This window comes from Scyliorhinus torazame, chromosome 19 (genome assembly GCF_047496885.1).
Source record: "Scyliorhinus torazame isolate Kashiwa2021f chromosome 19, sScyTor2.1, whole genome shotgun sequence".
Taxonomy (NCBI): Eukaryota; Metazoa; Chordata; class Chondrichthyes; order Carcharhiniformes; family Scyliorhinidae; genus Scyliorhinus; species Scyliorhinus torazame.
Genome location: NC_092725.1, coordinates 47,532,201 through 47,555,534, shown reverse-complemented (window position 1 = coordinate 47,555,534; position 23,334 = coordinate 47,532,201). Strand labels below are relative to the sequence as shown.

Below are 23,334 nucleotides of genomic sequence, written 5' to 3'. Positions count from 1 at the left end.
GAAAGCAGCTCTACATATGGCCGATCTTCAGTCCTGCCAATGTCTTCGCTGTTTTGTCTGGCTTACACCGGGGTTGCCTTTGGCGAGACCGAAAGATCCCGCCGTTGAGGAAATCTGGAAAATCACGCCCACAGAGTTTACCTTTCTCACAGAACTGCACTCAGTCCTTTCACTCCAGTCATCAATATGGTTTGGAAATGACTGAAGCCCCAACGCCAACCTGGTGTCACTCCACTAGTTACAATTCCTGCGTCCACCGGCGCTTTGGTTCGTACCACGGAGGTGACATTGGCGGGACTGGAGGATCATGACGACAGGAAGGGCTGGAGAATTTTGGCCCTACTCTCTACTATCTGTACTTTAACGAACAATAGTTCATGGTAATAAATAAACTCCAATACTCCCCAAACCTTTAACACCTTTTGTGTTTTTCTTTATTCTTTCACGGAGTGTAACGCTGGTTAGGCCAGCTTTATTGCCCATCCCTAATTGTCTCTTTCGAAGGTTGTGGTGAACTATCTTCTTGAGCCACTGCAGCCCATGTGGTGTAGGTACACCCACTCTGCTATTAGGGGGGGAAGCTCCAGGATGTTGCCCCAGTGACATTGAAGGAACGGCGATATATTTCCAAGTCAGTGACTTCGAGAACATCCAGATAGTGGTGCTCCCTGGTATCTGCTGCTCTTATCCTTCTAGATGATTGTGCTCATTGGAAAGTGTGGAAGGTACTGCCTGAGGAGCTTTAGTGAGTTGCTGCAGTGCATCCTGTAGATGGTATGCAAGTCTGCTACCGTGCGTCGGTGGTGGAGGGATGTTTGTGGAAGGGGTGCCAATCCAGCGGTCTCCTTTTATCTGGATGGTGTGGAGTTTCTTGTGTGTTTTTGGAGCTGCACTCATCCAGGCAAGTGTAGAATATTCCATCACACTCCAGACTTGTGCCTTGTCGGTGCTGGTTCAGGCTTTGGGGGCAGTAGTGTGAGGGAGGCGGGGGAACCTTTGCATTTATAAATTGATGCACAATCAATAACCTCAGAAACGAGATTGGAGACAATTGAAGACTTTAATACACTAGATGTTTCCCCCAGCAGCGCAGGTACAGAAAGAAGCTGCTGGGGCAGCACGGGCTCTTATACCCCGCCTTGCAAGGCGGAGCTAACATGTAAGCTTATTCAATGGAACAAGTACATTCTCCACCAATGGTATTCCGGCATTACTAGGTACCGTAATCCTCCTAACACAGACTACCACATATGTTGCATTTCTGCAGGATGTTCCGAAACACTTCCTGCCAATGAAGCAATTATGAAGTGTAATCACTGTTGTAACATAGGAAATGTAGAATCCAGTTTGTGTAAAGCAAGCTCCCACAATCAGCAACATGCGAATGACCAGGTAACCCGAATGGGAAGGCAGAGCTATGCTGGAGGAGAATGCTGCTTCGAAGTTCTGTTGAAAATCCAAATCTTGGCTTGCTTTTCCATTTGCAAGATTTAAAATGAAATGAAAAATGAAATGAAATGAAAATCGCTTATTATCACAAGTAGGCTTCAAAATTAAGTCCATTGTGAAGTGTGAGAGTGCAAGGGAGTTTCCATAGACTCCCTACAGTGCAGACTGAGACTATTCGGCCCAGCGAGTCTGCACTGACACTCCGAAGGAGCACCCTACCTCTGCTCCACTCTCCCGTCCAATCCGCATAACCCCGCGCATTGATCATGCCCAATCCACCTAACACGCACATCTTTGGACTTTGGACATGAAGTGTGTTTATGGATCCTTTTAGAAATACACAAATAATTCTAACCCTCAGATAATTACATTTCTTCCTTCAGACTTTTACACACTTACATTTTCTTCTTGCAATAAAACTGAAGAGATCGGTTACAAAGCCGGTGAAATTATTTATCCCACGGGTTATAGGTTTAGAATGAAGCTTGTTCTCAATTTGATCTGATTAAGACTTGTGACTGACCACCACTTTTTTCAGAATGGAATGTCATTGCGTGGGGGCAATTGGAATTTCGCTCTGCCTGTTTTTGACAAATGCCAAATTGTCAACAATGCTTTAGCTTGTCCACACAATCGAAGGCAATATCTCGCTCTTAATCGCGAGTGTCCTTTCGGGAGGGAAATCTGCTGCGCTTACCTGGTCTGGCCTACAGGTGACTCCAAACCCACAGTCATGTGGTTGACTCTTAAATGCCCGCTGAAATGGCCCAGCAAGTCACTCCATTGTATCTAGGAAGATGGCTCACTATCACCTCCTCATGGGCAATTAGGAATGGGCGATAAATCCTGAGCTTCCCCACATCCTGTGAAGGAAGAAAAATAAACATCCGTCTGCCGGAGGAAACCCATCATTGATTGGAGACCCACCACTGGCGGGTCTTCTGGTCCCGCTGTTGTCAACGAGGTTTCTCATTGAATGCACCCGTCACTGCCAGGAAACCCTCACCGGCGGGGTGGAGGGTTGTGTGTGTGGGGTGGGGGGGAGGCAGTTGACAGGACCAGAAGATCCCACCAGCGTAAATGGTCCTAAATTTGCGCCTATTGTCAGAAAGCCCTTTGATCTCGGTCTGGGAATTGAGGCATTAGTGAGGTGGCACAGCAGCACTGTGGTTAGCGCTGTTGCTTCACAGCGCCAGGGTCCCTTGGGTCACTGTGTGGAGTCTGCACGTTTTACCTGTGTCTGTGTGGGTTTCCTCCGGGTGCTCCGGTTTCCTCCCACAAGTCCCGAAAGACATGCTGTTAGGTAATTTGGACATTCTGAATTCTCCCTCTGTGTAACCGAACAGGCGCCGGAGTGTGGCAACTGGGGAATTTTCACAGTAACTTCATTGCAGTGTTAATGTAAGCCTACTCGTGACACTAATGATTATTATTATTAGGTAGTTTTCCCAAGGGATTAACTGCTGAGGTGGTGAGCCCTCAGAGTAAGCAACTTACATAAATTCAGGTAAAATGAGGACTCCATACGACATAGGAGCAGAAGTGGGCCATTCAGCCCTTTAGGTCTGCTCTGCCATCCAACAAGATCACGACTGATATGATAATCCTCAACTCCACTTTCCCGCCTTATCCCCATAACCCTTGATTCCCTCACTGATTAAAAATCTGCCGATCTCAGCCTTCAACAGACTTAACAGCCTATCCTCTACAGCTCTCTATGGTATAGAATTCCACAGATTCACGTGTCATTAACAGGTCACTTACTCAACCTTCAGAGAGAATGTGACATTTACCTGACAAATGTATCTGCCACATCACAAGGCAGCTTGTTGTTTATAGTCCAGCCCTGTTTTCACTCTCGTGGAGGGAGATAAAGCAGAATGTGTCAATGTTAATGATGCTGAAACTACTGATGGGGCTGTCTGGTATTATATCATCCAGAAGAGCCCCAAACCGGTTACAGTTTCTTTGATATTGTAAGTCTTCAATTTCCCAAATGCATAATTGAGTTTTTCTCATTCTCAGGACAGCGAGTCTTCCCAGCGACGGACGTTGTCTTCACAGAATCTTTCTTCCAAATGGTGCTTCCTTGATTGTGAGTAAATGGAGCAGTGTAGCAAGCGCAATGTTATTCTTCCTTCTTTCTTCTTACTCTTCTGAGTAAGGATGGTGCCATCAACGAGATCTCATTGTTGTTTGATCATGATCCTCTAAATCAATGAATTAGGGTAACATCAACAAGGAACCATCATAGATGTTATCGTTAATATCAATCTATTAATTCTTTATTCACTGACCATGAAAACTAGGCAACGGTATCTATCTGAGCTGAATATAATGACTGACTAAATTGTCTTGGTTTTGAATAGCTTCCTCCACTGAAATACCCCCAAAGCAATGAATACCCCCCAAGGCTTAATGTAATCTTCAATGCTAATCTGCTTCTACCTCATATAATTGAATCTCCCAACTGTCCAGACCAGGCATTGTCAAACTCGGGGGCGCGACCCACGGGCGGGTGTCGGGAGGGTCACGCAGCCGCCCGTCACGGCACTCCCAATCACTCAAATCCGCGCGCAACAGCCGCAGCAGCAGGCTTTTAATAATGCCGGCTGCGAGCGGCCTTTAAAATGGCCAGGTACAGATTTTAAAAATTCGGCCGCACTGCGCATGCATGTCCGATCATCAGTGCGTATGCGCAAATCAGGCACGCATGCGCAGTGTGGCCAAATTTTTTTTAATATGTTCGCAGTCTTTTTTTTTTCAAGTTCGGGGTGCCAAAGGGACCATTGGGGCCAAAGGGACCCAAAACCATTTGCTCCATTTTTGTCAGCAACAAACAAGGTAAGAGAAAATGGTGGGTCGCGCAGGTCGGCCGGCGTGGGTCGCGCAGGTCGGCCGGTTGGTAAAAATGGGTCCCCGGAAAAAAAGTTTGAAAAACACTGACCAGACAATGCTCGTCCCTCCCAAGCAGAAAATGTGCGCCAGATACGGCTGAGTTCCTCCTGTTAATATACCCTTGAACGTTGCTCCACCAATATCATTCTGACCAAATACAAGCCAAACCTTGATGTGTCTTTCAAACTCTGGCTTTGCTTCCAAACAACAACAGGCCCACAGAAAGTGTTGTGTGTTGACTACAGCTGTCACTCCTGGCTAATGCAACAAACTATGATGTATCTGAAACCTTCGCAGGGAGAAATTCACCTTGTGGCCAAAATGGCAAAGCAAGCATTCCACGTGGCCTATCCAAACATGTCCCCAGACGTCTAATGCTGCAGGCACGCTGCGGCATCAAACAGACATGCTACAACAACTTCCCAAAGGCTGGGATATTGTGCCCAAGTGGACCAGCTTGGTGCTGGTCAGATCTAGACCGTGCGGGTGGCGATCCGGACTGATCCTCGAGCTCAGCAGGCCAAACCATCTTTGTGTCCCAGGGCACGTACTCCAACTTCTTCTGGGCCCACCAAAAAATTCCAAGGCCTTGTGTTTGAGGGTCCCCCAGACATTGCTTCAGCAACTGCAGCCTCGGCAGGAACAGGCCCCGGAGAGAAATCATGAGACCTCATACTTCCCCTGTTTCTCGGTTCCTTATTTCCCCCCCCACCCACCTCACCACATTAAGTATCGAGGGTGTGGAGGTAAGAGGGAGGGATGACGTGAGTGTGGAGAGGTTATTACGCTGGGGAAATGTTCATCAAACGGGAGCTGTGGGATCTGCTGGAAAAGCAGCAGGAGAGGAAAATGGCTTCTTGGTTTGACATCACTTCTGCCCATGCGGTGCTAAAGACGGGCAGGCTTTAATCTGGAAGCACTCTATTTCTGGAGAGAGCGACTTTAAAACCAGGCACTGGTGTCCCCACTCTCCTCTCCCACCTTTAGCACCAATCATCGTCACCACCAATCACCAACCATGGTCCTGAATCGCGTGACCCCCCATTGCTGCACCCAACCCCCCCTGCTGCTGCTCAACATACGACCCCATCACCAACAAGTGTCAACTGGTGCCCATTAGTTGCCCACTATATTCCCATGTCTGCGTGGGTCTCCTACCCCACAACCCAAAGATGCGCAGGGTAGGTGGATTGGCCATGCTAAAATTTCCCCTCAATTAGACAACTAAAAATCAAGTTGCCTACTATAGGAATCCATCGCCACCTGTCTGTTGCCAACATGTGACCGCCACCTCTGTTTGTCTTTTTGACCCTCTTTCAGTATCATGAGCCTGGCCCCCTCAAACCCAGGTCCTGGTGTTTTGAATTTTGTGGAACCCCCCCACCGCACACCAATCTCCCAGGGCTTGGGCAGGACGAGGTGGAACACAGGACACGTTTTGCATACGGCCTCAATTTGCATATTTAAAGAACCTGGCACCTGTTTCAGGCCGGTCACTGGATGACTAAAGGTTTACCCAGCCAAAATGGCATCCATCACAGAGCAACGTGGAACTCCAAGGTACTGCCCATGCAGTTTCCAGGTGACTAATTTCTCCCCCAGTTTGTCTCAAAGTTTCAGACACACCAGCCAACACTGATGAACTTCAAAAGAGGGCAGTTTTAATCCTTGCCCATCGATTTCCTGGTGGGCCCTGTGACTATCCTGAATTTCTCCTGAAGTAGGTAGTAAGGCTGTCGCTCTTCAGTGCTTTCTCAAACAATCTCTCGGCCATCAACCACATCTTTGCTGCACACTGTGCCGCTTATGCACCCCCCCCACCCCCCAACAACCTTCAACCTTCTGCAATACAGTGAAAATAGTAACCGCAGAACGTCACCTGGGAGGCAAACGTAGAAGAAGCTGAATATGATTTGTAGGGTCCAATCTAGGTCAGCGGATGGAGTGTTGTTCCCATCTGGGGTAAGATTTTGAGGATGGCAAACGGAACGCTCACTTGAGCATTGATTGGCAGTGGGCGGGACCTTCATCCTCCAGTGGAAGAAATCCCTGACCGTGAGAGCTGTCAGGAAGGATGTGCTGGCCTTGGAAAGGGTCCAGAGGAGGTTCACAAGAATGATCCCTGGAATTAAGAGCTTTTCGTATGAGGAACGGTTGAGGACTCTGGGTCTGTACTCATTGGAGTTTAGAAGGATGAGGGGGGATCTTATTGAAACTTGCAGGATACTGAGAGGCCTGGATAGAGTGGACGTGGAGAGGATGTTCCCACTTGTAGGAAAAACTAGAACCAGAGGACACAATCTCAGACTAAAGGGACGATCCTTTAAAAGAGAGATGAGGAGGAATTTCTTCAGCCAGAGGGTGGTGAATCTGTGGAACTCTTTGCCGCAGAAGACTGTGGAGGCCAAATCGCTGAGTGTCTTTAAAACAGAGATAGATAGGTTCTTGATTAATAAGGGGATCAGGGGTTATGGGGAGAAGGCAGGACAATAGGGATGAGAAAAATATCAGCCATGATTGAATGGTGGAGCAGACGCGATGGGCCGAGTGGCCTAATTCTGCTCCTATGTCTTATGGTCTTATGGTCAGTACTTCAACCTGGCCAGGCACAGCGCTGCAGTGGCCAGAGGTTGTACTGTCGTGCTCTTTCAAAAGGTAAGCCCCGGGGTTCCCGGGGCGGGAGGGTAGGGTACGTCTGGGAGTGTCGGGAGGGGCAGGTCAGCAAATAAGCCGAGGTGTCAGGGTGTCCTGGAGCTCCAAAGACCAGGTGGGGGAGGGCGCCCCAACTCTGGGGGGGCCTTCAGAGTGATCCACCCACCCCACCTCCCACTTCCCAACCAAGATGGGAAAAGATTTAATGTCACTTCCCACCCTGATAGCACTTGCTCCTGCCTGCCTAAAAATTGAGGCTGAGTGGGAAGTGGCCACTTAATAGGTGAAAGAGTGGGTTTCTCACCCAAGTGAGAAATTGTGTCTGGGTTTGGGCGGATGGGATTTCCAGGGAATCCCATCCAATCATAAGAATATAAGAACTAGGAGCAGGTGTAGGCCATCTGGCCCTTCGAACCTGCTCCGCCATTCAATGAGATCATGGCTGATCTTTTGTGGACTCAGCTCCACTTTCCGGCCCGAACACCATAACCCTTAATCCCTTTATTCTTCAAAAAACTATCTATCTTTATCTTAAAAACATTTAATAAAGGAGCCTCAACTGTTTCACTGGGCAAGGAATTCCATAGATTCACAAGCCTTTGGGTGAAGAAGTTCCTCCTAAACTCAGTCCTAAATCTACTTCGCCTTATTTTGAGGCTATGCCCCCTAGTTCTGCTTTCACCCGCCAGTGGAAACAACCTGCCCACATCTATCCTATCTATTCCCTTCATAATTTTATACGTTTCTATAAGATTCCCCCCTCATCCTTCTAAATTCCAACGAGTACAGTCCCAGTCTACTCAACCTCTCCTCGTAATACAACCCCTTGAGCTCTGGGATTAACCTAGTGAATCTCCTCTGCACACCCTCCAGTGCCAGTACGTCCTTTCTCAGGTCAGGAGACCAAAACTGAACACAATACTCCAGGTGTGGCCTCACTAACACCTTATACAGTTGCAGCATAACTTCCCTAGTCTTAAACTCCATCCCTCTAGCAATGAAGGACAAAATTCCATTTGCCTTCTTAATCACCAATCAATTTTACACTCACCCCATCTTCCCCGCCTCAGAACCCACCTTGGGGGGAGTGTAAAATTTGGTCCCTGGAGTTAGGGATCTGGTCACAGTGGGCAAATGGGATGTTCCAATGACATGGGTGGGGGTGGTGAGGTGGGGTGAGATCTTGGAGGTTATTCGATTATGTGTCTGCAGGTCATCAGATCCACTGATTGGAGTCCCATAGACTGGGGGGGGTCTGATCAAGGTTAGAGGGCAGTCTGATCTGTGAGAGGGGGGCTCCTGCTGTTGGATGGGAAGGTGCAGGGTTGCTTGTCGGCTGGGAGAAAGGATTCCTGCTGTTTCGGACCACGAGGTGGTTGGGGGAGAAGGGGGCGGTAAAGGTAGTATCCAGCTGGTCCAAACATCTCTCAGCTGCAGCCTCCCCTGAGTGTTCAAATCAACAAAAAAACATTTTTTAAACACAGCCTCATGAAAAAAATTAAATAACAGAACCACATCCAGGTATTTCTCAAAGACTCCTTAGGCTGTACATTGCAAACCCACAACCACTGCTATCTCGATGGACAAGGGCAGCAGATACCTGTGAATATCACCACCTGAAGGTTCACCTCCAGGTCACTCACCATCCTGACTTGGAAAGATATCGCTGTTCCTTCACTGTCACTGGGTCAAAATCCTGGAACTCCCTCTCTAACAGCACCGTGGGCGTTCCTACACCGCTGACAGCAGTTCAAGAAGGCAGCTCACCACCACCTTCTGGGGGACTATTCCAAATGGGCAGTAAATGCTGGCCCAGTCAGTGGCATCCATGTCCAGTAATAGAATAAGAGAAAGGTTAGCCCTCTGCCCTATCGCCCCCACTCCCACTGACCCCACCACAAACACTCCTCTCCTACCTCCCTCTGTTACAACCAGAAATCGGTGCGTGGGAAACCCTAATGCTACTCATGCCAATTTCACCCCCATCATTACATCCATCTTCAATCTACCCCTCTGCTTACATTGAAGAGAATAATCCCAGCCAAAGTAATGTTGGCAGCGCAAAGTATTTCAGGGAAAGAGTTCCCTTAGTTTCTGTCTTTTGGTTCTTTATTTTATTGATATTTCTTTGGTACTTGTTCTTCTCGGTTAGTTCTGTCTGTTAAGTTTCCATTTATTTTCTCAACTGAATGTCACTTCCATCTTTGCCGCTGCCTTTCACACTAACCTTCCTTTTCTTCCTGGCTCTGCAGCAACATCTTTGGACAGGTTCTATCGCATTGACCGAGCCCAGGTAAGAGACGAGAACTAGCAGTGCCCCAAACAGATCAAAGGAATCATTTCTTCACACAGAGAGTGGGGTGAGGATGCGGACTCGCTGTCACATGGGGCGTGGCAAAGCGAATGGCATTGGTGTATTTAAGGGTGGCCTGGTACGGTAGTTTCCAGAGGGGTGGGTAGGAGAAGGGAGAGTCTCGGACATTTACAAAGAGCTTACGGGGTCAGAGGAGACACAGACCGAGGAGCTGAAGCGCAAGTGGGAGGAGGAGCTGGGAGGAGAGATAGAGGTTGGTCTATGGGCGGACGCGTTGAGTAGAGTCAACGTGTCCGCAACATGTGCCAGGCTCAGCCTGATACAATTTAAGGTCGTTCACCGGGCCCACGTGACAGTGGCCCGGATGAGCAGATTATTTGGGGTGGAAGACAGGTGTGCAAAATGTGCGGGAGGACCAGCGAGCCATGTCCACGTGTTCTGGGCATGCCCAAAGCTTTTTGTCGAAGTCCAAAGGGGATTTTGACAGGGGTTTGCAGATGTCATGTCCAAGGGTGGCGCTGAGTCCAGAGGTGGCGATTTTCGGGGTGTCGGAAGACCCGGGAATCCAGGAGGAGAAAGAGGCAGACGTTCTGGCCTTTGCTTCCCTGGTAGCCCGGAGACGGATACTATTAGCTTGGAGGGACTCAAAGCCCCCAAAGTCGGAGACCTGGCTTACTGACATGGCTAGCTTTCTGTGTTTGAAGAAAATCAAGTTCGTCTTGAGAGGGTCACTGTTAGGGTTCGCCCAGAGGTGGCAACCGTTCGTTGACTTCTTCGCGGAAAATTAATCATCAGCAGAAGGGGGAGTGGGGGGGGAGCGGAGGGGGGGGGTTAGTTTAGCTTAAAAGTAGGGGGTTAATAAAGATGGGCCCTGTAAGGGAGGGAGACAGCTTTTGCACTCTGTTTATAGTTTCATATGCATTGTTTATTGTGTTGTTGTTATAATACGAAAAAATACCTCAATAAAATGTTTATTAAAAAAAAGGGTGGCCTGATACAACTTTAGGGGGAAGAGAATAGAGGGATGGCGGGGTGGGGAGGGAGGGTGGTAAGGGAGGGAAGAGGTAATTGGAGCGAGGAGTATGTTCTGAAGGAGCATAAATACAGCCATCAATCAGTAGGGCCACATTTGTGCTGTCGACTCTACGTAATTCTAATCAATCCCAGAGCGAAAGAAACAGTTCGGACCAGTATTCTTATTTTCCCGTTTTACTGGATGGGATTCTCCAGTCCCCCAGCCGCCTGTTTCTCGGCGGCGTGCTGTTTGCTGACGGGAATCTCTCTCCCCACCGTTTGTCAATGGGAATTCCCATTGAAGCCACCCTACGCTGCTGGGAAACCCACGGACGGGGCTGCGCTGTCAGCGGGAAAAGAAAATCCCAACGGCCAGAGAATTCCAGCCACTGTTCTTTCCTTCTGGGAAGGGGTGAATTTTATTGGGGCAGATTACCACGTCGAACTAAAAGTCCGATGGTACCTCATCGCCAGAAACCTGGCTGCCCCGTGGCAATAATACACTGGGGGGTGAGACTGGGACTTTCTCCCCTCAGGAATGGTGACCAATCTCCAGTCCTGGTAGCATCAGAAGAGAGTAGTGGCCACTGCTTGTATTGCATTCCAACCCCAAGAAGAACAAGATGGATGGGACCAGACTTGGGTAAATCCAGGGATTTTATGGGGCACAACTGTGAGGTCCCCGCAGTTGTGGTAGGGGTGGGTGTGTGGCGGGAAGGACAAAGGGGGATGGAACCATTTTGCATGGGTGTGCCTATGGTGGAATTACAGCCCACTTAATCATAACATCTCTACAGTGCAGGAGGAAGCCAAAGGGGCTGGTTTAGCACACTGGGCTAAATCGCTGGCTTTAAAGCAGACCAAGGCAGGCCAGCAGCACGGTTCAATTCCCGTACCAGCCTCCCCGAACTGGCGCCGGAATGTGGCGACTAGGGACTTTTCACAGTAACTTCATTTGAAGCCTACTTGTGACAATAAGCGATTTTCATTTTCATTTCATTTTGGCCCATCGAATGTGCACCATCCCTCTGAAAGAGCATCCTACCTAGGGCCCACATTCCCACACGATCCCTGTAATCCCACATAACCTTCACAACCCTGGATACTAAGGGGCGATTTGGCATGGACAGTTCAGCTAACCCGCACACCTTTGGACTGTGGGAGGAAACCAGAGAAGCTGGAGAAAACCCACGGAGACACGGGGAACCGCCATGCCACCATGCCACCCTGTCAGTTTTCTGTCAGTATATAATGGATAATCTGTTCTCCCTTGTAACCTCCAGCTTCTTTGCCTTCCTCTGCCCCAAACCTTAAGGTTTGCCAGGACTAGGGTGGCATGCTGGTTGCACTGCTGCCGCACAGCACCAGGGACCCAGGTTCGATTCCAGCCTTGGTTGACTGTACTTTCTCCCTGTATCTGCGTGGGCTTCCTCCGGGTGCTCCGGTTTCCTCCCAGAGTCCAAAGATGTAAAGGTTAGGTGGATTGGCCATGCTAGATTTCCCCTTAATGGCCAAAGGTTTGGTGGGGTTACTGGGGCGTGGGCCTGGGTAGGGTGCTCTCTCAGAGGGTCGGTGCAGACTCGACGGGCTGAATGACCTCCTCCTGCACTGTAGGGATTCTATGATTCTAGGGGGTTTATTGCTTAAAAAGCTCTCCAAGTACGCATTCTGCTCCAGTTGGGAGAAGAGCTAAATAAACTGGAGTCGCAGCTCCTTTTGGGGTCATGTTGGCATTAGGACCAGCCATGTTTGTTTTTAGCATCGAGGACAAGCAGGCGGATCCTGCCTGCTACTCTCTCAATATTCGGGCACGAAAGGCCTTAACACTGATCTGTGAAAGGCCCTACCTGCCCACCTTTAGCCCGTGCGGTGAAAACTGCCAGACTCGTCGTCTTCCATCCGCCTTTCTCCGCGTACCGAAAAGTTGTGGTGAATGTGGAACAAAGTCCTGAAAGTGGGCCTAAGTGTAGGCGGGTTGCTTGATACCTTACCTGTCCCTCATAATATGGGGAACAGGTCGGTGTGGGCGGGAAGGTGACAGGCTGTGCCCCATCCCTCCCCTCCCTCTCACCTCAAATATGTCAACCAGGGGCCATAAATTCCACCGCAAAGTGTGAAGAGGCTGTGGAATTCACTCCTAATGATTATCTTATTGGTTCAGGCAGATGCCATGTTAGGATCTCAGAGAGTCAACATCTTTTCCCAAAGGTAGGGGTGTCTAAAACTAGGGGGCAGAGGTTTATGGTGAGAGGGGAGAGATACAAAAGGGTCCAGAGGGGCAATTTTTTCACTCAGAGGATAGTGAGTGTCTGGAACGAGCTGCCAGAGGCAGTAGTAGAGGCGGGTACAATTGTGTCTTTTAAAAAGCATTTAGACAGTTACATGGGTAAGATGGGTATAGAGGGATGTGGGCCAAATGCGGGCAATTGGGACTAGCTTAGTGGTAAAATCTGGACGGCATGGACAAGTTGGGCAAAAGGGCCTGTTTCCATGTTGTAAACCTCTGTGACTCTATATGTTTTTCCCGAAGCAATCGGGCAGTTTTCTCTTGGCCTTGTTAATCAATTCAAATCCCATTCATTTTAGTGTAGCTATATCTGGAGATCAGTTTGTAGCTAATTATTAATTAATTACAAGATATGATTATCGATGAATATCAATAATAAAGTGAGTTTTAATGATAAGATAAAAGGTGCATTTATTATTAATTGATTGTTGACAATTAAAGTATTTTACGATATGGACCTTCTTTCTCTGACCCTCAGGAGCATCTCCACTTTGTGACAGAAGTTGCTCAAGACGAGCTCTTTATTTTGGACCCAGAGATAGTGACCATACAGAAAGCTGGGACGGCCCCTGGAATGCCAGATTTGGTGGTGGAGCCTTCTCCTGGGTATGTGCCTCACTCATGTGGAACCAACCTCCCACTTACAACCTGTCCCTTCCTCCAAACTCTGTTCAGCTTCTCTCCTCCTCTGGGGTAGGGTGCCACTCCGCATCTTTCCCAAGTGGCCACTTCTTTCATCTGCCAGCTGAACATGCATAAGCTATTTGACCATGGAAGGAATCACAGCTGATCCCTACCTTGGCATCCTGATGATGCGCAACTTCCTTCAGGAGCGAGAACTGTGGCTAATCTTCACCTGCCTAACCTGCATGGACAGGTTAGGGGAAGTTTAAACTAATTTGTCAGGGGGATGGGAAAACGAGCTGTAGTCCAGAAGCCAGTGTTGAGAGTAGTGAGGTACTGAGGAGGGTATCAAGGTCGCAGGAGTGTACCGGCAGACAGAAAGGTGGGTTGAAGTGAGTCTACTTCAATGCAAGGAGCATCCGGAATAAGAACAAAGAACAAAGAAATGTACAGCACAGGAACAGGCCCTTCGGCCCTCCAAGCCCGTGCCGACCATGCTGCCCGACTAAACTACAATCTTCTACACTTCCTGGGTCCGTATCCCTCTATTCCCATCCTATTCATGTATTTGTCAAGATGCCCCTTAAATGTCACTATCGTCCCTGCTTCCACCACCTCCTCCGGTAGCGAGTTCCAGGCACCCACTACCCTCTGTGTAAAAAAACTTGCCTCGTACATCTCCTCTAAACCTTGCCCCTCTCACCTTAAACCTATGCCCCCTAGTAATTGACCCCTCTACCCTGGGGAAAAGCCTCTGACTATCCACTCTATCTATGCCCCTCATAATTTTGTAGACCTCTATCAGGTCGCCCCTGAACCTCCTTCGTTCCAGTGAGAACAAACCGAGTTTATTCAACCGCTCCTCATAGCTAATGCCCTCCATACCAGGCAACATTCTGGTAAATCTCTTCTGCACCCTCTCTAAAGCCTCCACATCCTTCTGGTAGTGTGGCGACCAGAATTGAACACTATACTCCAAGTGTGGCCTAACTAAGGTTCTATACAGCTACAACATGACTTGCCAATTCTTATACTCAATGCCCCGGCCAATGAAGGCAAGCATGCCGTATGCCTTCTTGACTACCTTCTCCACCTGTGTTGCCCCTTTTAGTGACCTGTGGACCTGTACTCCTAGATCTCTTTGACTTTCAATACTCTTGAGGGTTCTACCATTCACTGTATATTCCCCACCTGCTTTAGACCTTCCAAAATGCATTACCTCACAATTGTCCGGATTAAACTCCATCTGCCATCTCTCCGCCCAAGTCTCCAAACAATCTAAATCCTGCTGTATCCTCTGACAGTCCTCATCGCTATCCACAATTCCACCAACCTTTGTGTCGTCTGCAAACTTACTAATCAGACCAGTTACATTTTCCTCCAAATCATTTATATATACTACAAACAGCAAAGGTCCCAGCACTGATCCCTGTGGAACACCACTGGTCACAGCCCTCCAATTAGAAAAGCATCCTTCCATTGCTACTCTCTGCCTTCTATGACCTAGCCAGTTCTGTATCCACCTTGCCAGCTCACCCCTGATCCCGTGTGACTTCACCTTTTGTACTAGTCTACCATGAGGGACCTTGTCAAAAGCCTTACTGAAGTCCATATAGACAACATCCACTGCCCTACCTGCATCAATCATCTTTGTGACCTCCTCGAAAAACTCTATCAAGTTAGTGAGACACGACCTCCCCTTCACAAGACCATGCTGCCTCTCACTAATATGTCCATTTGCTTCCAAATGGGAGTAGATCCTGTCTCGAAGAATTCTCTCCAGTAATTTCCCTACCACTGAAGTAAGGCTCACCGGCCTGTAGTTCCCTGGATTATCCTTGCTACCCTTCTTAAACAGAGGAACAACATTGGCTATTCTTCAGTCCTCCGGGACATCACCTGAAGACAGTGAGGATCCAAAGATTTCTGTCAAGGCCTCAGCAATTTCCTCTCCAGCCTCCTTCAGTATTCTGGGGTAGATCCCATCAGGCCCTGGGGACTTATCTACCTTAATATTTTTTAAGACACCCAACACTTCGTCTTTTTGGATCTCAATGTGACCCAGGCTATCTACACACCCTTCTCCAGACTCAACATCTACCAATTTCTTCTCTTTGGTGAATACTGATGCAAAGAATTCATTTAGTACCTCGCCCATTTCCTCTGGCTCCACACATAGATTCCCTTGCCTGTCCTTCAGTGGGCCAACCCTTTCCCTGGCTACCCTCTTGCTTTTTATGTACGTGTAAAATTGGCCATGCTAAATTGCCCTTCGTGTCCAAAATTGCCCTTAGTGTTGGATGGGGTTACGGGGATAGGGTTCAGGTGTGGGCTTGGGTAGGGTGCTCTTTCCAAGAGCCGGTGCAGACCCGCTGGGCCGAATGGCCTCCTTCTGCACTGTACATTCGATGATCCCAAACTGCACAAAGTGTTGAATTGACTGGAGTGGGGGCCATGGCACACAAACTGACCACGTACTGAGGAGTAATAAAGCGAGATGGTACATCATGTGGAAATCAGGCGAAGGCAAGGTCAACACCGACATCTCCATGGTCAAATAGTGCAGTAACACTCAGTCTTGCCTCACACAATAAGAATGACTCGTTGAGTAACTTGAAACAATACTCCAGCTTGATTCAGCCTGAGAAGCAGAGCAAGGAGGAGGAATGCAAGATGAAATAAGATTCAAATATTGGGCGCAATTAAGGAGAAATTATTTTCTAATTTTTTAGGAACACTGAATTGTGGAACGGTTCCAGCAGCAAGTGGATCGCGAGTGACAGCTGCGAATCTGAGTCCGGGATACAACACCAATGTGGAAGAGAGGCAGAAAGGGCGACCCATCAGAAACTCCGGTATATTTCCTTCACATTTAACACAGCACCCCTCATCCATCAACAGTCTCAAACCTACAGCCGGGAGGCTACATGGGGCCCATCTGGTAGTGTGCGGCCCAGGAGACATTTGGTTGACCGTTGCCCCTGCACACGGTTGCTGTATTCCACTGAATTCTGTCACGTAGTTTTTCCCTACCAATATAACTGAAGTGAGACGCAAGTGAAGTGAGGTGCGTGCTGGTTGCTCACAACATTGACTGCGAGAGCCGAGCGCTCCCTCTGCATCCTCAGTGTAAATTGTTTTTACTATTTGAAGTTGTTGGCAGTTTCTATTATTAAGCATTTTCCACAATTCATTATGAAATATTCAACGATTATTAAATGTATTTAATCTTATTCATTGGGTCATGGACGGGGAACAAGCCTGATTTTAATCTTGCGGCCCACTGAGATGAAGGAGGGTCACTCATGCGGCCACTCGCTAGCCGAAGTTCCCATCACTGCTTTAATCCCTTCTCCATATTCATTACTCCAGAAACATTCTCTCCACTCCTCATCCTGATAACATTCCCCATGATCCTGATCTTGACAAGATTCCTCCACTTCTGATCCCACTAGCATTCCTCATATGCCTCATCTCGGCAAATTTCCCATACTCCTGAATCTAAAAGTATTCCTAGGAAATCTTATGCCAGAAACATTCCCCACACTCCGAATCCTGACAGCATTCCCTATGCCCCCAATCTCAATGTTTCCTACACATACAATCCTGACTGCATTCCCCGCACTCCAGATCTCCACAATATCCCCCACATCTCTCATCCCAACAAACGCACCACATTCCAGAACCTAACAATATTCCCCACACTCCCTGTGTTGACAACATTTCCCGCACTCCCCACGCTAACAATATTACCCACACTCCCTAAACTGGCAACATTCCCTGCACTCCCTAAGATGCCAACATTCCCCGCACTCCTGATCTCAACAACATCCCCCACATATCTCATCCCAACATTCCAGAACCTAACAACTTTCCCCACACTCCCTATGCTGACAACATTCCCCACACTCTATGCTGACAACATTTCCCGCGGTCCCCATGCTGACAACATTCCCCACACTCCCCATGCTGACAACATTCCCCACACTCCCCATGCTGACAACATTCCCCACACTATGCTGACAACATTCCCCACACTCCCCATGCTGACAACATTCCCCACACTCCCCATGCTGACAACATTCCCCACACTCCCCATGCTGACAACATTCCCCACACTCCCCATGCTGACAACATTCCCCACACACCCCATGCTGACAACATTCCCCACACACCCCATGCTGACAACATTCCCCACACTCCCCATGCTGACAACATTCCCCACACTCCCCATGCTGACAACATTCCCCACACTCCCCATGCTGACAACATTCCCCACACTCCCCATGCTGACAACATTCCCCACACACTCTATGCTGACAACATTCCACACACTCTCTATGCTGACAACATTTCCCGCGGTCCCCATGCTGACAACATTCCCCACACTCCCCATGCTGACAACATTCCCCACACTATGCTGACAACATTCCCCACACTCCCCATGCTGACAACATTCCCCACACTCCCCATGCTGACAACATTCCCCACACTCTCTATGCCGACAACATTCCGCACACTCTCTATGCTGACAACAATTCCCGCGGTCCCCATGCTGACAATATTCCCCACACTCCCCATGCTGACTACATTCCCCACACTCCCCATGCTGACTACATTCCCCACATTCCCCATGCTGACAACATTCCCCACACTCCCCATGCTGACAACATTCCCCACACTCCCCATGCTGACAACATTCCCCACACTCCCCATGCTGACAACATTCCCCACACTCCCCATGCTGACAACATTCCCCACACTCCCCATGCTGACAACATTCCCCACACTCCCCATGCTGACAACATTCCCCACACTCCTTAAGCTGACAGCGTTCCCCACAGTCGTGTCCGGATACCATTCCCCACACTTCAGATCCCTGACATTTTCCACAGTCATTTCCCTGACCATATATTTATCCCAACACTCATGATCCCAACATCCCCAACACTCCTGATCTTGTTCCTACTACCCTGACACTGAGAGGCACTGTATCTCCCAGTGAGGCTCTTGTGCTGTCACTTCATTGACCACTTAGCTCAGCACCACAAGTCTGTGTTACTTTTCAAGAACTTTGTTACAGGAAATGTTGCACATTCCTGATTCCCAGAAACTATTTTCTTGTCTTCTTCTCTCCTCAGGCCTCCCTCGTCCTCCGAGGAACAAGGTAATTCCTTCTGTTCAGCTTCTCTCAATAATCCCTTCGGGCGCAGGGTCCTGAACATTAAACATCCTGCTGCAGCCTCGGAGAGGTTCAGTTTCCCCACCGCTTTTCCTGAGCTTCCCCCGGCTGACCTCTTTCAGACTGGAGTGTGCGTCTGTCTTCCCTGAACTCCTCACGACCAGCCCCTCGCTAAGAATTGCCCATCCCCCCCGTTTCTCACATGGGCAGAATGACTCCGTCAAAAGTGCCCCAGCAAAGGTGCTTTGAGCTGTGGAGAAATCCAGAAAATACTTCACTGTGTTGGGGTCTGGTGAGCAGCCGAAGTAGCAGTAGCAAAGATTTCTGTTGAAGCTTCATTCATTCGGGTCCAAGGCTCCTTTCAGACACGTGGGTGCAAGACATCAAGAACACAAATTCTTCTGCATTTTAACAGCATTTAATCTTATAATTTTCTTTGCAACCTCTGCTGATTCTTAAAACCTGACATCCAACCTCAACAACTTGCTGACCACTTCCTGAATAAAGAGATGGTCACAGATTTTATTTTGTGAGCATTAATGATTTTGTAATAAACTCCTTTCCTGGGATGTGGCCGTCGCTGCCAAGGCCTCCATTTGTTGCCCATCTAATTGCCTTTGACAAGGTGGTGGTGAACAGCTTTCTTGAACCACTGCAGTCTGTGGTGTAGGTACACCCAGTGCTGTTTGACAGGGAGTTCTAGGATTTTGACCCAGTGATGCTGAAGGAACAGTCATTTAGAGTGCAGTTTAACGTGCAAAGAAATTGAGTCCTGTTTTGGGCGCCTATAGCGGGCTCTTTCCCAGCGCTTGTAGCACCGAGAATGACCCCGCTATCAAACGGGTCTCTGTCTTCTTTTCTTAATGCCTCAGTCGGGAACAGCCCCACCGAGGCCACACTTACCTCACTTCCTGCACTGGCAAGCTCAGCTCATTGGTGCAGGAAGAGATCGGGCAGCCATTTTTAATGCCCCAATCTCTCGAGCCCCTCGGATACCCCATCGCAGCCTCCGGATCTCCCTCCCCCACCCTCCCCCACTACCCCAACTTGCCTCTTAAGGGGTTCTTGAGCCCCCTCTCTCCCACCTCTTAAGGGCAAGGCATGCCTGGGCCCAATCCCATTCCATGTATGGTATGATCTGACTGGACTGTATGCGGAACAATACATTACACTGTCACGCGTGACAATAAAACAAATCCAGTGCCAATCCCTGCAGTGTCAACTTGGCACCTTGGCACTGCCAGCCTGGTACCCTGCCAGTGCCCCTGCCAGCTTGAATGTGCCACCCAGGCACCTGGGAGGCAGTGCCACGGTGCCAGGCTGACAGTGCTAAGATGCTCGGGTGCCAGCGGGAATGCCAGGGAACCACCCTGGATCGCCAATGGCCTGGGAGACCCCGCCCCAGATGCCATTGTGCCTGGTCCATATTTATGTGGACCAATGCTAAACGGCACCATGGTGAGGTCTCCCTGGTGCGAGCATTAGTTACCAGGCCTCTGGAGAATCGGTGCAGACAATATGTTGCTCTGGATCTTGCCCAGCGAGTATCGTTATTTCTAGCAAAGCATTCCAAGCGTCGCAAATCACGCTCAGAATTAAGAAGCCCATAATTCGAAGTCGGGATAATGAGTGCCTTGGAGGAGTAGTTGGAGGTGGTGGTGTTCCCAAACGCCTGCTACCCTTGCTCTTCTTGCTGGTAGAGGTTATCGGTGTTGGAGGTCCTGACAGAGAAGCCTTGGCAATGTGATGCAGTACGTGGATAGAACAAACTGACACCAGTACGGTTGGGGCGGAACCCAAGTGACCATCGTAACAGAATGATTATTAAAGATGAAGCGCACAATCCCACCAGGCAACTACCAATCCAGACCTGACACAGAGGGCAGGATTTACCGACTGTTCTTGCCGGTGGTAAATTCCAGTCTCACGCCGGCGCACGGGTTTCCTGGCGACGAGGGGTGCTGTCAACAGGAAATCCCGTTGACAACGACGGGACCAGTAGATCCAGCTGGCGGGCTGACTCCCCCGCTGAAAAACAGGGTGGTCAGTAAATTCCACCCAGAGTGTGGCTCACTCCCCTGATACTTAAAATACCTCCAAACTGCTGTGACAGCAGCCAGCCTCCTTAAACAACAAGCTCACTCTTAGACACTCTTTTAACATCAGCTTTCAGCTGCTTCTTGTTTGAATACTGTGGTTCTCTGTCACCGAAAGGTATTTTATGTGATGTATTAGCCGGTTAAGCACATAAAGCATTTCACTTCTGTTTACTACCCCAATTTGTAAAATAGTTATGTTATCTTTCCCTTGCCCTTTAGTTACTTTTGTTTAACCTATTTCTCTCTCTAATTCGTCCAAATTTTCTGCAGACTTATTGAATCGTATGGAATCTTCCTGTTTATATTTGATACCATTCTCTTTTCCTCCTTAATCCCATCAGCTTCTATTCCCTAAATTTTCTGTGTGGAAAGAATATACTTTGTCCTTACAATGGAAATTTTAATACAGCACTTTGATCTTTAGCTATTTGTTGAGGGGGAAGAAAATTCAGTGAATAATCCTATTAATCGGCTGCAAGACGCCCACGAATAACTTGATTAGGAGGCTGACTTCTCCAGGTGCCCCCCTACACAAATACTTTTGAGGAGCTTATGGAACTAGTCAAGGGACATTATCATCTGAAGTCCTGAATGATAATGCAACAAAGCAAGTTCAGTTAGATGGCAAGGAAGATCATTGCAGTGTTTGTGGTATGCCTAAAACATGCAGCTGAACAATACGAGTTTTGGTCTCCACTCAACGATATGTTGAGGGACAGGCTGATATGTGGTGTTAATGACACGGCCATACAAAAAATGGTTAGCTGAGGCAGAGATTACTGTAAGGTATTAGAGATCGCCTATGCTACTGAAAGGAAGGGAAGGGGGGGCGATGGAATTGCAGAGCGTGCAAGCAGACGAGGTCCACCAGATTTGGCGGGAAGCAGCTGGCAGTCATGACACCAAAGATGAAGGTGCAAAAAGTAACAAGCAAAGAGGCTCAGAAAAGAAGAGAGTGCAGAGAGATAGGAAATTTGGTCTACAGTCCAAGGGCCATGAAAAATGCTACCGGGTGAAATCATTTCCAGGGAAGATGTAAATTCAGGGAAGCTACATGTTATGCCTGCATTAGCAGGAAATGCAAGACTAGGCAGAGTCCACAGGGGGCCATCAAAAAAAACCTCTGACTCCAGACAAGGATTGAAAATACCGCTGAAAATATACAGGTTAAACAACATAAAAGTGGGAAAGATGTCACCAATTATGATAGTATGCATGGTAAATGGTCAGCGACGTAAAATGGAGTTGGACTCAGGAGTCTCTGCTACAGTTGGGGGTGAACAAATGTTTTGTTATTTGTCAGGTGGGGTACAGCCCTGAAGTTAAGAAGTACAAGGACCAGGCTAACCACGTATACTGGGAGAGCTTTAGAGATCCTGGGAACATCTACAACGCCCATACTCTACCAACATCAGTCAGCTCAACTGTCTTTAGAACATAGAACATAGAACATTACAGCGCAGTACAGGCCCTTCGGCCCTCAATGTTGCACCGACCTGTGAAACCATTCTAAAGCCCATCTACACTATTCCCTTATCGTCCATATGTCTATCCAATGACCATTTGAATGCCCTTAGTGTTGGTGAGTCCACTATTGTTGCAGGCAGGGCATTCCACGCCCTTACTACTCTGAGTAAAGAACCTACCTCTGACATCTGTCTTATATCTATCTCCCCTCAATTTAAAGCTATGTCCCCTCGTGCTAGACATCACTATCCAAGGAAAAAGTCTCTCACTGTCCACCCTATCCAATCCTCTGATCATCTTGTATGTCTCAATTAAGTCACCTCTTAACCTTCTTCTCTCTAACGAAAACAGCCTCAAGTCCCTCAGCCTTTCCTCATAAGATCTTCCCTCCATACCATACCAACATTCTGGTAAATCTCCTCTGCACCCTTTCCAATGCTTCCACATCCTTCCTATAATGCGGCGACCAGAATTGCACGCAATACTCCAAATGCGGCCGCACCAGAGTTTTGTACAGCTGCAACATGACCTCATGGCTCCGAAACTCAATCCCTCTACCAATAAAAGCTAACACACCATACGCCTTCTTAACAACCCTCTCAACCTGAGTGGCAACTTTCAGGGATCTATGTACATGGACACCGAGATCTCTCTGCTCATCCACACTGCCAAGAAACTTACCATTAGCCCAGTACTCTGTCTTCCTGTTATTCCTTCCAAAATGAATCACCTCACACTTTTCTGCATTAAACTCCATTTGCCACCTCTCAGCCCAGCGCTGCAGCTTATCTATGTCCCTCTGTAACTTGTAACATCCTTCTGCACTGTCCACAACGCCACCGACTTTAGTGTCATCTGCAACTTTACTCACCCATCCTTCTACGCCCTCCTCCAGGTCATTTATAAAAATGACAAACAGCAGTGGCCCCAAAACAGATCCTTGTAGCACACCACTAGTAACAGACTCCAGTCTGAACACTTCCCATCAACCACCACCCTTTGTCTTCTTCCAGCTAGCCAATTTCTGATCCAAACTGCTAATTCTCCCTGAATCCCATGCTTCTGTATTTTCTGCAGTAGCCTACCATGGGGAACCTTATCAAACGCTTTACTGAAATCCATATACACCACATCAACTGCTTTACCCTCATCCACCTGTTTGGTCACCTTCTCAAAGAACTCAATAAGGTTTGTGAGGCAAAACCGTGTTGACTATCTCTAATCAAATTATTCCTTTCCAGATGATTATCCACCCTATCTCTTATAAACCTTTCCAAGATTTTGCCCACAACAGAAATAAGGCTCACTGGTCTATAGTTAACGGTACTGTACTAGTTAATAGTACAGG

General features: G+C 48.3%; 1 protein-coding gene across 3 annotated transcripts in view; it reads left to right on the top strand.

Moving 5' to 3' along the window:
- dgki (diacylglycerol kinase, iota) overlaps positions 1 to 23,334 on the top strand; it is a 558,727-nt gene that overhangs the window by 497,773 nt on the left and 37,620 nt on the right. For all 3 annotated transcript variants that reach the window (XM_072484255.1, XM_072484256.1, XM_072484254.1), the window contains exons 25-29: positions 3,475 to 3,544; positions 9,252 to 9,292; positions 13,093 to 13,220; positions 15,971 to 16,093; positions 18,380 to 18,405. In XM_072484255.1, the coding sequence (XP_072340356.1) occupies positions 3,475 to 3,544; positions 9,252 to 9,292; positions 13,093 to 13,220; positions 15,971 to 16,093; positions 18,380 to 18,405 (388 nt within the window). The remainder of the gene's footprint in view (positions 1 to 3,474; positions 3,545 to 9,251; positions 9,293 to 13,092; positions 13,221 to 15,970; positions 16,094 to 18,379; positions 18,406 to 23,334) is intronic.